At 38.4% G+C, this 14,879-nt stretch overlaps 1 protein-coding gene across 1 annotated transcript in view; it reads right to left on the bottom strand.

Annotated features, from left to right (window-relative positions):
• The window catches only part of LOC141114070 (uncharacterized), an 87,934-nt gene that overhangs the window by 36,828 nt on the left and 36,227 nt on the right, over positions 1-14,879 (bottom strand). The window contains exons 4-5 of the mRNA XM_073607533.1: positions 13,380-13,606; positions 12,826-13,268 (exon numbers count right to left, since the gene is read on the bottom strand). Of these exons, the coding sequence (XP_073463634.1) occupies positions 12,826-13,268; positions 13,380-13,470 (534 nt within the window). The 5' untranslated portion in view covers positions 13,471-13,606. The remainder of the gene's footprint in view (positions 1-12,825; positions 13,269-13,379; positions 13,607-14,879) is intronic.

The following is a 14,879-nucleotide window of genomic DNA, read 5'->3' as shown; positions in this document are numbered from 1 at the left end:
TGGCATCACTCAGATTGAAGATCCCTTCTCCTAATACTATCTTCTTCTTTTTCCTCTTCTTTCCTCCTCGTTTTCCTCTTGCCTGTAACCTCTTACCATGTCTCTTGGAATATGATCTAATTCTCTGCTCTGATTCCTGTTCAGTCTGTTCCTTATCTGCTGTGGATATCTGTAAGACCCGGTGTTCCTCCTCTCTCTGTGCGTAGGTAGATCTCCTTGTCTTTGGAAGTCTCTGTTGTTCTCTGGTGGCCCTTTCCATCCCTGTCTCCTGTAGGGAGGTCGTGCCTTCCATCTCCCAGGTGGGGCACCTCTGTGAAAATCCCCACTTTCCCTGGGAGGTCCTCTATATTGTTGGTTATAATGGGTACCATAATGTCTTCTATCTCTCAGCGGTGAGTACCTATTTTGAATAGGGATGTTGTATCTTGGAGTAGCTGGAGATCTTCCATTCATGGGTTCTGGGGGATATTCATCCCTTCCCCTCCTCCAAGGTCCTCTTGTTTGGTAATTGGGAGTGCGTGGCATTTCAATGCGTCTCGTAATGGGGGTGTGTTCAAATCTAGTTTGTCGTAGGTTATCTGCTATTTCTTCTTCCTCTACTGGACTCTCAAGCATGGAATTTTCATCCAATTCATTGTTTCAGTTTTCTACTTCTTCTTGCCATTTATAGACTCTTTTGTTGGCATAGTCCAAAACGTCTCTCTTGAATTTCTTCTATTTTTTTGTTTGTATCTCCAAATCATATTTCTTTATAATATCTTGCAATTCTTTATCCTTATCTTTATATTCTTGTTGGTCACTAAAAGGGAGTAGCAGGTTCTTTATCTCTATGATTCGTGCTTCTACTTTTCTTAGTTTAAAACGTCTCCTTGCTAATATTTTATGTAGGAGTTCGTTTTCACAACCTGAGAAGAAGGAATACCATTCTTCATTGAGAGATGCATCATCCAGGCTATCATTCGGACTTAGATCCCACCTCAGCCTTCTAGGTGTCATTTTTTCTTCATACATTCCAGGGCAACAATGTCCCACCACACCCTTAACTGTTTTTCCAGGGTGTGTCTTAACTGCTTTAACAACCCATTCATATCCTGCCTGTTATTCACCTGCTCTTGATTAAAAATCCCCCCTACATCAATCTTCCTGTTTAGCATATATCCAAATATGTCCATAGCTGCAGATCCCTACTTAGCACCCGCGAGTGCCAGGGAAAAAAACTAGTCTATCAATGGGTCCGCGCTTCAGACTATTAAAACACTGCTGCCCCCCAATGTAAGTAGGGAACACCTCAGTGATACTCCAAGGAGGTTAAAGTCATAATATAGGGGATGGCGCTGTGTAAAAAACAGAGAGTGTAAGTGTGAGTATTTTAAAGTGACAAGTGCTTTAGTGCATGATACAATCCTACATAAATAGAAGATAAAAAATAAAAAATATATAAAATATAAGAAATAGAAAATGTGAATTGACCAATTGATAAGTATCACCATTAATGAATCAGTTATATTGATTGCAGCACATTTTTGAGCCCGTTCTAGCCTCTTGTAGACTGTTTACACATTACAGAATCTCATCACATGTCTTTCATACATATCTTTCTCCTTTTATTTGTTAATTTCACTTAATATACTGGCCTCTATTTAATAAATAGATTTTTATTATTCTTCAGTAATGTCCTCAATAGGGGATTGGTGCTGTTCACTGGTAAAATAATAAACTATTAACAAACTCTCACCACAAGGGAAAAAATGCACTACAAATCTGAGTGAATAAATTAAAAATGGTGAAACACAATATACTTCAGTATGTATGGATAAATATCCACACTAAAACTACCAATACGTGTGCAAACTGCTCAAAATAAAAGAATATATAAAAAATAAAAATATCTCCAAACAATAAATAAAGTGGATAATCGATCAAGTGTGCAAAAATAACCCAAAATCCAAGGATAATAATTAATAAAACATGTAAGTGAATTGTGCCCTGAAAACAATACGGTGTTAACCACTCCAAAGTGTGTTCTACCAATTATGTGAAGCTGGATAGTGATCAAATGGAAGTGAAAACAGATAAAAAAATAAATATACATTTAGTGTGCATTAAAAATGTTGTGATCAAGAATTAATAAATGAAAATAATAAATGAAAAATTTTTTGAAAAAAATTAATTAAATTCTAGCATAATAGTCTATAATTTCAAAAAAAGTGTCCGTGCATACAACAATTCCAAAAGTGCCAAAAAAATGCTGTATATATTAAAAAATGTCCAGTGTGTATAAAAAGTTCTTGTGCAAAAATCTAGTATATCTTCAAATGGTTTCCGGGTATGTCCGTTCGGATAAATATGTACCGTCCTGTGTGGAGCCCCCTCTAGTGTCCCCACTCACCGGAACGCCCAACCCCTGCAGGGGTAATAGGCATGTAGACGTAAGTCCGATGATCCAAGCGGTCAGTGTCCCCTTCACCACCTTCTCTCCACTTGTGTCACCAGAGTGCTCTTAAATGGCATCCACCAGGACAAAATACCATATACAGGGAGAAGAGAAGAGCCTCATAGTGTGAATCCTGGCTACCCATCACCACAATACCCAGGAGGAATGCAGGGATTGGAGAGAGCAGGAATACAGAGAGGGAACCGGAACACGCATACAGAGACTACGGAAGAAGCAGACAAGAGGAAAACGAGGAGGGAGGAAGAAAAAGGAGAAGGGAATATTAGGCCAGGGCATCTTCAATCTCAGTTAAGCAGTTTTTTCGAGGGAGGAACTCAGGATATTGGACCTAGGACTCAAGTACGCACCGGAGAAAAGCATTGATAAATTTGAAGTATATATTGATCTACAGAAATTTATCAGAAAATTGAAGATTAAGAAGCATTTTGCTTTGAACAAAAAGCCCACTACCCTGCCCGAACCTGAAGTGTATAGCCATACCAGCCTTAAAAACAATTCAATTTTTAATCCTAAAGTTCCGGGGGATCAGTGTATAGGGGCTTTTAAACGTATGGTGGAGAGTGATTTGGCCAAAATGAAGACAAAGAATTTAAAAAATACCTACGTTTGGAAAACCATTAAAGAAATTGGTAAAAAGAAGCAAGTGGTGATAAGACCCGCCGACAAAGGGGGTGGATTAGTCATTTTGAAGAAAGAGGATTACGAGGAAGAGATGGAGAACTTATTGAAAGTAGAAAACACTTACAACAAACTGAAACATAACCCCAAGTTACAATATAAGAAGAAATTGAAGAAATTCGTAAAGAAAGGGGTGGAAGCAGGTATTCTGAACAAAAAAAAAGCACAATATTTAATTCCTGAATCCACAAAAACCCTGGTCATATATCATCTGCCTAAAATACTTAAAAGATTGAACAAACCACTGGGGAGGCCTATTATAAGTGGAGTGGATTCCCTATTTTCCAGACTAGGGGAATACATCGATCAATTTTTGAATCCCCTAGTGGTGGAAGGGAAGTCTTATCTTAGGGATAGTACCCAGTTGATTAACGAACTGAGAACTGTTTCAGGAAGTGGTCAATGGCTATTAGCAACCATAGACGTCAACTCCTTGTATACGAGCATCTCCCAGAAGGACGGATTAAAAGGGGTAAAAAAGGCTCTATATGAACGATCCAAACTAAGACATGAACAGATTAAATTTATCCTAGAAGGATTGTAGTTGACTATGGAGAGCAACTATTTCTGGTATAAGAAAGAGTTCTATGTTCAGAAGAAAGGTGTGGCCATGGGGGCTAAGTACGCCCCCAGCGTGGCAAATTTATTTATGGACATGATGGAAGAACGCTACATATATGGGACTATGAGACCAGAAATTAAGTTTTACCGTCGATACATCGATGATGTCATCATTTTATGGGAAGGTAACCCTGATACATTCCAAACATTTCTTGATGAACTTAACCAGAATATATATGGCATCTCGTTCACTGGAAAATCGGATTTTAACATAATAGATTATCTGGATCTTCAGATCTTCAAGGAAGGTGATGAACTGTTTACGAAAACATATTTTAAAACCAACGATCGTAATGGGTACATACCTATCTCCAGCTGTCACCACCCTAAGTGGAAAGACAGCTTTTGAGAATAAGGAGGAATTGTCGGAATGTTGAAGATTACTGTGAACAGTCTGATATGTTGATTAAGAAGTTCACTGACAAGGGTTACCATACCGAATCCCTGCTGAAATTAAAAAACGAAATAATGAATTCTTGACCGGGATACTCTTTTAACTACCAAAAGAAATAACACTCAGAGGGACTCTCCAGGGGATGTAGCCTTTATCACAGGTTTTAATACTCAATATAGGAATATAGAACACATAGTGAGGAAATACTGGCCCATATTAAAATCTGATAGAACTCTGGGGAACATCCTCACAAGAAAAACACGTTTCATTTATAGAAGGGCACCTACCCTCAAAAAATCATCTGGTGCATAACGTCATTGACCCCCCAAAAAACATCAAATTGTTCTCAGGCCTGAAAGGTTTTTACAGATGCCAGAAATGTCTGGCATGTCGGGTCAGTAAAAAGCAACCAAAGAAGAGAACTGATCACCTGCAACACTACCCATGTGACTTACGTCATTGAGTGTCCATGTCGAATGCAATATGTGGGTAGAACCACTAGACCCCTAGGTGTGCGTATTAGGGAGCACATTACTAATATAAGAAAGGGGTTTCCCAAGCATAATCTTTCCAGACACTTTGACGAATTTCATCATAGAGATCCATCGTGTTTGGTGTTCTACGGTATAGATACGATCAAAGATAACTGGAGGGGGGGAGTAAGAAAGTACTGATATCCCAAAACGAAACTAGATGGATATACCGTCTGGACAGTTTGGTCCCTAGAGGACTTAACATGGACATCGATCTAAACTGTTTTTTATCCAATTTTTAGCACTTATATTTACATAGGGATTTTATTTAAATTTACATTGACATCCTTCCCTTCCTGTTAGTGTTGCATAGTAGAATATTTCTCCCGTTTTGGGATTTTGTACCCTCGTATTTATAGTTTAACAGTATGACACAGGATTAAGCCAGTGGGCCTAGGGCACACGTATTTCCTCCTTCCAGTTCCATCCAGTTTTCTAGGGCTCAATTTTAATTTCACTTGATTCTCATTTTGTGTTGTATTTTATTGACTGTTTTATGCTAAACTAGCTCGTCCCTGTTTATACATACCATTTTTTGGTATGGTTGGTGCTGTTGTTGTTTCCGTGCTCCTACACCTCAATCTAGGGGCATCGTCCTTAGTATCTGGAGCCTGGATGCATGTATTTAACATATCTTGGATTAAGTTTAACACCAGAATTACTACAATTGCTGCTGGCTACTTTTACCAAAAAAACTTTTTATCCATTTTTATTTTTATTTTTATATTTTTCATATAATATAACACAAAAAAAATGTATTTTTATATTTTTTGTATAAAGGTCAGTTACAATATTATAATCTTCTTCATGAAAGATTTTTTGCATATGACATTTTATTGTTCATATTGATATTCCCCCCCTTTTTATCATTTTTAATTTATTCTTCATGTTTTTTTCAACAATGTTTTAATAATTTTTTTCATTGTAAATTTTTTTGGAAGTACAGATATGCTTGTTGAAATGCTTGTAGTTTGTTACTGTTACACACGGAGGCGCTCTTTTCATTTAACCTGGATTCTATAATTATAAACTTCCACCAGGGGGTGTCAGACTGCTATGATGGTTATGCCTTTCCACTTCTCACCACAGCGGTTCACCCATTTTTTATGCTGGGCGTATGTGCTCGTCACATACTGCTTCCCGATTGGCTTCCGCGGCGCCTCCGTGTAGTATTTATAGACGTATGGTGTACCAAGATGGCCGCGCCTCAGATGACGTCTTGATGACGAAACGCGTAAGGCGTGGCCACTTGGTACGCATACGTCCTTTTACCTTCTGTTTATGTTATTGACTTCCGGTTTCTGTAGACGGCCGTGGAACGCACGCCACTATCATTGCACTGTCTGCGGCTTCTGGCGTGGAGCCAGCCGGCAGAGAGTTGTCAGATTTTAGTTTTCATTTTTTATTTTCAGTTTTAATGTAAGCTTAAGCTAAATAAAGTTATCTTTGGATTCACACTATGAGGCTCTTCTCTTCTCCCTGTATATGGTATTTTGTCCTGGTGGATGCCATTTGAGAGCACTCTGGTGACACAAGTGGAGAGAAGGTGGTGAAGGGGACACCGACCGCTTGGATCATCGGACTTACATCTACATGCCTATTACCCCTGCAGGGGTTGGGCATTCCGGTGAGTGGGGACACTAGAGGGGGCTCCACACAGGACGGTACATATTTATCCGAACGGACATACCCGGAACCATTTGAAGATATACTAGATTTTTGCACAAGAACTTTTTATACACACTGGACATTTTTTAATATATACAGCATTTTTTCGGCACTTTTGGAATTGTTGTATGCACGGACACTTTTTTTGAAATTATAGACTATTGTGCTAGAATTTAATTAATTTTTTTCAAAAAATTTTTCATTTATTATTTTCATTTATTAATTCTTGATCACAACATTTTTAATGCACACTAAATGTATATTTATTCTTTTATCTGTTTTCACTGCCATTTGATCACTATCCAGCTTCACATAATTGGTAGAACACCACTTTGGAGTGTTTTCAGGGCACAATTCACTTACACGTTTTATTAATTATTATCCTTGGACTTTGGGTTATTTTTGCACACTTGATCGATTATCCACTTTATTTATTGTTTGGAGATATTTTCATTTTTTATATATTCTTTTATTTTGAGCAGTTTGCACACGTATTGGTAGTTTTAGTGTGGATATTTATCCATACATACTGAAGTATATTGTGTTTCACCGTTTTTAATTTATTCACTCAGATTTGTAGTGCATTTTTTCCCTTGTGGTGAGAGTTTGTTAATAGTTTATTATTTTACCAGTGAACAGCGCCAATCCCCTATTTTCTCAGAGTTCACAGCATTTGGATTGCACCTAGGTGCTTTCTTTTTTTGGGGGGCTGCAGTTCGGTTATGAGCCTGTCCTGAGCGCGGAATACTAATACATATAATGTCCTTAATACACTATATAGGATTTTTAGATATTAAAATTACGTCCTTCTGGCTTTTATATAACAAATAGAATTTTATTATCCCTCAGTAATGTCCTCAATACACTATATAGGATTTTTAGATACTACAATTATGTCCTATATCAATTTACTTTTAGTTCGTATATTCTAATATTTCATCTACATACTAGTGACCCATTGTCACTCTATTCATACACTCCCTTTAACCTAAGGTCACTTTATTTATATACGCTCTTCCTATTTAATCGTAACTGCCCACTTATACACTAGAAACCATTTATTTTATGATAATTTTATTTCTATTTTTATTTTATTTTTCAATATTTGTATCTATTAAAATAAAAAGTTTTATTTATATATTTTATATTTTTTATTTATTTTTATTTTATTTTCCAATTAAAAAACAAATTTTTTTTTTTTTTTCTCTATTTCCTAACTTCCAATTTTATTTAATTTGCACATATATTTATTCCATCTCTCTTGGGATTACTAAAATATACACTGTGTATATGGAGTGGTTTTTACAGTCACTTTAATTGAAATGAATTGTATGATATTAATTTTTGCTGCATGATGGCTGGATTGTAAGGAGTTTGTCATCGTTGCTGCTGCATTAAAAGGCTTTTTTACACCACTAGAGGGCCCCTATGGGGATTTGACATGCTTTTGCAATGTCGTCCCCCGTTCACCTATTCTACCTAGCAACAAAGATGCTAATTTATGCCGCTGGATTGTGATTGAAACATCCAGGAGGTGATTGGCCGCAGCGATGACTACACCTTGAATATAAGATGTTGGGAGTGCCAAGATGGCAGCGCCTCCGATGACGTCTGAATGACGAAACGTGTAATGCGGGACTATCTTGGCACGCACAACGTCACTTCCGTGTATCATGGTTCCGGGAACCAGACCGGTGGAACGCAAGCGTTGGCTTTCAGTAGCGCTGCGTCCCCGGACTGTGTGGAGAGATAGTGAGCCTGCGAGCTCCCTCTCCTTTTATTTAACACAATTTTTAAAGTCTTTCTATTTTGTTTGAGTGGATTCAGTCGTGGTGTTGGACTGTATTACACAAATAAAACATTAATTATAAACAAAGTTACGCTATAAAAGATTTTTTATTTTTATCTAATACATGAAAGTGGATGTCCGGCTGGGATTTGTGTTACAGCAAGGGGCAGTGAGTCTCCCTCCCCTCCTCAACGAGTGGTTCACCTGGATTGGGCTAAGTGGAAGGATACTGGCACCGGTGGGATTGGAGCGATTAAAGGCTGAGGATTAACATCACACGCTCATACCCCTGCAGGGGCAGGGAGCCCCGGTGAGTGCAATCAGATTGGGGGAAATTGCTAAAAGTTATTGCATGGCTCTCCATTGATAAAGAAGAATCTCTGGGGAAATACGCTATACGATTTTTTGCACTGCATATTGCATCGCCATTATGAACTTTTATATCAAATAGCATATGGGACTATGTATATATATTTTTTTGATACACAATTTTTTATATAATAGATTGGTCTTAATTTTTTTTTTTTTTTTTTGCACATAATTGCACTGTGTGTATTGCACCGTGGTTTGACAACCAAACTTTTTCTAGATTTGACACTTGTCACTTTGCATTTTTTAGTGGATTTTGCTAACATATGCTCTATAATTTAGATAATATAAGGATTGAGTTTGCTTATTGTATGGGATTATAATTGTCTGCAATTCAAATAAGGATTTATCACCTTATAATATTTATTAATTTTTGGTCAATTCACATTTTCTATTTCATATATTTTATATATTTTTTATTTTTTATCTTCTATTTATGTAGGATTGTATCACGCACTAAAGCACTTGTCACTTTAAAATACTCACACTTACACTCTCTGTTTTTTACACAGCGCCATCCCCTATATTGTGACTTTAACCTCCTTGGGGTATCACTGAGGTGTTCCCTACTTACATAGGGGGGCAGCAGTGTTTTAATAGTCTGAAGCACGGACCCATTGATAGACTAGTTTTATTCCGGTCCATGCTTGCTATGTTGGTTTTCAGTTTAACCAGTTGGTCTAGCTTATATCCTTTTTCCTGGAATCGTTCAATTAGGATATCCGCTTGTTTCAAGAAGTCCTCAATAATAACACAATTTCTGCGTAGTCTTATAAGCTGACCTTTAGGGATATTCCCTATCCATTGAGGGTGGTGGCAACTGGTTATTGGGATATACCCATTTCTATCAGTTGCCTTGAAAAAAGTTTTAGTATGTAGGCCATCGCCCCTCTTCAAAATTTCAAGATCAAGGTACTCAATCATGTGGTTATCCCATTTGCCAGTAAATGTAAGGCCATACCTGGTGGTATTTAGATCATGCAGGAATTGTTCAAACGTTCAGATGTACCTTCCCCTAATATAATGAGATCATCAATGTACCTACGGTACAGTTTCAGTTGAGGGATTTTCTTTGCATAGACGTACTCCTCTTCCTACATGTTCATGAGGAGATTAGCTACACTTGGGGCATACCATGCGCCCATAGCCACTCCTTTTGTCTGGACATAGTATTTGTGATCATACCAGAAATAATTACATCCCATGGCAAGCTGTAAAACTTCAAGTATGTAATTAATCTGTTCTTGTTTCATAAAGGTATGTTCATGGAGAGCTTTTTCTACGCCTAGTATCCCATCTTTTTGTACTATACTTGTGTATAAGGAGTCCACATCAATGGTGGCTAGTAGACAATTCTGAGCCCCACTTATTTCTTGCAATTCCTCTAAGAGCTGAGCACTATCTCATAGGTAGGATTTACCCATGCAGACCAGTGGTTTAAAAAATGTATCAAGATATTCACCTAATCTGGAAAACACTGAATTAATCCCACTGATGATGGGTCTTCCAGGGGGCTTGATTAACCTCTTGTGGATTTTCAGCGTATAATAAATCACCGGAGTTTTAGTAGAGTTAGACACCAAGTATTCAGCTTCTTTATCACTAAGTATACCTCTATCTTTTCCTTTCTTTACGAAGGCCTTCAGCTTCTTCTCATATATAAGTTTTGGGTTCCCTCTAAGTTTTTTGTAGGTGTGTTCTACCTTGAGTAAGTTATTCATTTCCTCCTCATAATCACTCTTATGTAAGATCACCAGTCCTCCCCCCTTGTCTGCTGGGCGTATTACAATTTAATTTCTTTTGCCCAGAGCTTTGATGGTTTTCCAGATATTCTTAGCTCTGTTGTTACTCTGTTTTTCTAATTTTCTCAAATCGTCCTCGACCACTTTTTTAAAAGAACCCAGACATTGATTGCCTGGTGTTTTAGGGTTGAAGGTAGATTTGTTTTTTAATGTAGTTTGAACGTAAAGTGGTTCTTCTCTTATTCTAATATCTTCATTCATTGCGAAATGCTTCTTTATGTTGAGCTTTCTCATGAATTTTTGTAAGTCAATGTAAGTTTCAAATTTGTCTAAAGATTTTTCATGGACAAACTTGAGACCCAGATCTAGGATCTTCATTTCATCATCGGTGAATTGGGCATTGCTAAGATTAAATATTCCTTTTCCTAGTATTCTCTTCTTCATTTTCTTCTTCCCTCCTCTGTTTCCTCTAGTCAATTTCCTCTTTCTCCGAATCTCTGCATGTGTGTCATCTCTCTTCCATAGTTGCTGTCCCAGTGTTCCCTGGGGCGTCCCTGTTCCATATCTTCCTGGTATGGGTTCTGCTGTTGGTCTTCCATTGCCCTCTGTTGTCTTCCTAGGGGACCTACTCTGTTCCCATTCGTTCCTCTCCATCTGGGGTTCCTGTAGGCTACTCAGGCCTTCCATCTTCCTGGTGGTCTGTCTCGTGGGGGTTCCCCTGGGAAAATCCCTAAATTCCCTCGGGTCCCTCCTGTATTGTGGGTCCCTATGTTCTCTATAGTCTCTCCTGTATTGGGCATATCCATTCCCCCTTAAAGGTGAAAACCTGTTGTGTGTAGGTACATTATATCTTGGCATTTGGGGGGTCCCATATTCAGGTGGTTCCTGATAATTGACTTTCCTGGTTTCCGATCTCTCCAGGTGTCTATATGGTAATCTAGTTTGTTGTCTATGTGGTGACCTAGCATTAGTTCTGGCCATCTGTTGGGGTGTGTTATTAATCGGTCCCTCCATTTCCATAGAGGTATCTGCTACAATCTATTAGTAGATCATCCTCAGGTTCATCACCTGAGTCTGAGATGACTGTTTGCCATTTATAGACCTTCATATTGTTGTAGTCCGACAAATCTCTTTTGTATTTTTTCTGTTTTTTTGCCTGTATATCAGTATCATACTTCTTAATTATCTCCTGGGGTTCTTTTTCCTTATCCTTATATTCTTTTTGGCTTGCAAACGGTAACAGCTGGCTCTTAATCTCAGCTATGGTAGCTTCAATTCCCTTTAGTTTGAATTCTTTTAATAATTTTGTTCAATAATTCATTTTCACAACCGTTAAAGAAGGAATACCATTCATCCATAAGGATTGGGTCATTGATGCTATCATTAGGATCAATGTCCCACCTTAGTCTCCTAGGTGTCATTTTTGCAGTGATATACATTTCCATGGTGGCTACATCCCACCAGACCCTAAGTTGTTTCTCCATAGTATGCCTTAATTTTTTCATTAGGCCATGCATATCTTGTGTGTTGGTGATAGAATCTTGGCTAAAAATGCCTCCTAGGTCAATATTTCTATTGCCCATATACCCAAAGATATCCATAGCAGCAGTCAGAGTCACACCCTAAGGTGCTCACGAGATATACACGTTAATGGATAAGCAACCGCGCTTAGGATAGGGGTAGAAGGATAGGTTTGCTGCCTCCCCTAATAGGGCTCCCCTAAGGGAGCACTAAATAGTGAAAAAACCAGAGAGAGGGGGTGTGTGGCGCTACCTGATATCTAAAACCAAATAAACGTATGTGAGGAAAGGTTAAGAGGGCTTGTGAGCCCCAACGATGCACAATACATAAAAAACCCAACCTGGGATAGGTATCAGTATCTCATGTATTGAAGTATATGTGAAGTGTATATAACAACAAAGCCACAGAGCACGACCTATTGGTATATGTTATATGTGTATATATAAACAAGGTGAATGAGTGGCATGTAGGTCCCAACAGCTACATAGCCAACAAATAAAACATAATTAAATAGTGTAACAAATAATAAGTGCCTAGTAGTAGTGCAACCAACTAACAAAATAGCACAGTGAAGATTAATTATAACACAGTGAAAATAGAATAAAATAAGCCACTGCCAGGAATATCATGTCAGAATTTCAAGCATAATACCCTGATACATGAAATATGCCAAAATACCAAAGTAAAGTCCCACTTCAAAGGCATGTATGAGTCCGTTACAGTGGTGGAAATTGGGTTCACATATAAGTGAATAACTAACAGTTCATGTGAGGTATGAGTGCGGCAATGTTCAGATATATGGCAGACAATCTAGTGGTGACTTGAGTGCTCACAATATCCTTAGGTGACTTTTGTGCTCCCCCTCAAGGGATTTGAGCTAATTGTCAGCTCATGACTTGCAAATTCAATGTGTATTTTATCCAAAAAATGATGTCTACATATCAGTTGACAGTAGTGGCCAAAAATTGTTGAAAAAATGCTGGTGTCAGAATGATACTTTTTTATATGTAACATCATTAATATTAGGACACTAAATATGTCTAAAAATAATTTACCTGACTCCAGATGGTCACATCTGGTTCTTCCAGGATGGAAGTCCCAGGTTGGTCCTCATCAGCCTCTGCTGGGGTGGAGGGAAGGGTGGAAAGAGATTCCCTGGCTTCAGTCTGGTCGTCAAGAAAACGTAGTTTTTTGAAGTACCACAGCCTGGGTCTATAAACATCATCTGCTGATGCTCCTGATCTCAAGGAAATCTGGATCTTGTTATGCTCCCTCCTGTACATATTCCTCAAGATCCCAATTTTCTTTTCCAAAATCTCCATGGTTGCTTCTGGGATGAAAGTCTGCACAAATGCCAGAAGTCTCTCCAGCGTTGACTTCCTTACTTGTTTAATGTAATATTGAGGGTGTTTGACCTCCCACAGATTCCTCATCTCCCTGTACTTCTGAATAAATTGTGTGAGAAATTCAGGGTCCTTAAATTTAGTATTCATTTTTTCTGTAAAAGACAATAAACACTAATGTTAAAGGCTAAACTCTCATAATCTTATCCCAACATAGGCCTCAATCTTTAAGCAGTATAGGCCGCAACAAGGTTAATAAAATTTACCTTCGTCTCTGACGCTCCCAACTTCAGTTCCGCTTTCCACCGCGCACCGAACATACGGCACATGCGTGTTAGCTTTATACACACTGCGCATGCGTGAAACTCCGCCTGCGTCGCCTGCCCCGGCGTTCTTTTTTAACGAATATTCTCCGCCCCCTTCTCTCTATGGTGCGCAGTAGGAGCAACAATGGCGGAGACACAGCAGGTGTGTACTGTGAAAAACTCAAGCGCTGTAATGAAATATATGATATAATAAAATAGTGATTGAAAATTAAAAAATTAAGCTGCAATTGTAATGGAAATTTGTAAGTTCTGTATATAATTGTATTGTATTTTGTATGTATTGCACTCTGCCCTCACTGTGCACACGGCACTAATAATGTTTTCAGTAAATGTTTACATTCTTTCGAGTCCTGATTAGAATAAGCCTGCCTATGTAACGCCCCTTGTTACCATAAACCTACAACTGTAATATTAATGTGATACCTACGTAATCATGTGCATAAAAACCTTCAATTGCGTCATAATAAAGCAGAACAGTAATTTGGAAAGATGCTGAGCGTATCTTTTGTGTCTGTTCCCTACTGCAGTAGATATTATTAATTTGGAACCACTAATCAATATGAGGATAGGAGTTGCCTATCATCAATTTAACCGAGTCATGCATGGCGAGCCAGCCAGGAGGGGATTCCAGGTGACCCTGAGTATCCGAAACGAGGAGCTTGAGACGATCCGGGAATTTCTGATAATCAGCCGGCTGAGGTAAGCCTTTTGCTTACATTTGAGTTATCAGACTTCCTTGATCGGTAAGGCATTTTCGGGACAAAGGGTACCTATTTTACTCCCCTTAATCGAACTGTATTGATTGGTGGTTATATGTTATGTTGTCCCTGTCTATTGTCCATCGGAGTGTTATAAATAAGAAAGGGAAGAATAGTACTGTTCACAGGTATATGTAGTACATCTGCTAGATAAAGTAGTTTAGAGGCAAGAGGGTATAGGCACAAGTAGAGAAGAGAGAAGACTGGCCAGTCATTATGGGCATTGAATTAAGTAAGGGAATGAAGGGTAAGAGACCCTCAAAAATGCCCAGCGCAAGAGAAGCGCTATATATGAACCGAAGATGTGGTTCCACCTATACTGAGCCCCTAGATTAATGGTTAGAGTGGACAGGGATCCACAATGGGTAACTGGGTTACCAAGGTCCACAGGGACTAAGAATCATGCAGAGTAAACAGCTAGAGAAACAGCTATCAATGTGAGCAGGATGGATCAAGGGTGACATTAGAACTAGACAGAAAGGGACATTTTCATGTTAAGTTGTGGGATGAATTTGGGGTCAGGCACTACAACTAGTAAAAGTCAGAAACAGAGAAATGAGAGGTAAAACAGAATACTTTATATGTTGTCAGAGAGGGAAGATGGGATGAGCACTGTGGCTCCCCATCTGATCATAGAATCATAGAAGCTAGATATAAAAGTTATTTAAACAAAATAAGGAAA

The sequence above is a fragment of the Aquarana catesbeiana genome, linkage group LG12 (genome assembly GCF_042186555.1).
Source record: "Aquarana catesbeiana isolate 2022-GZ linkage group LG12, ASM4218655v1, whole genome shotgun sequence".
Taxonomy (NCBI): Eukaryota; Metazoa; Chordata; class Amphibia; order Anura; family Ranidae; genus Aquarana; species Aquarana catesbeiana.
This window is presented reverse-complemented; position numbering and strand designations above follow the sequence as displayed.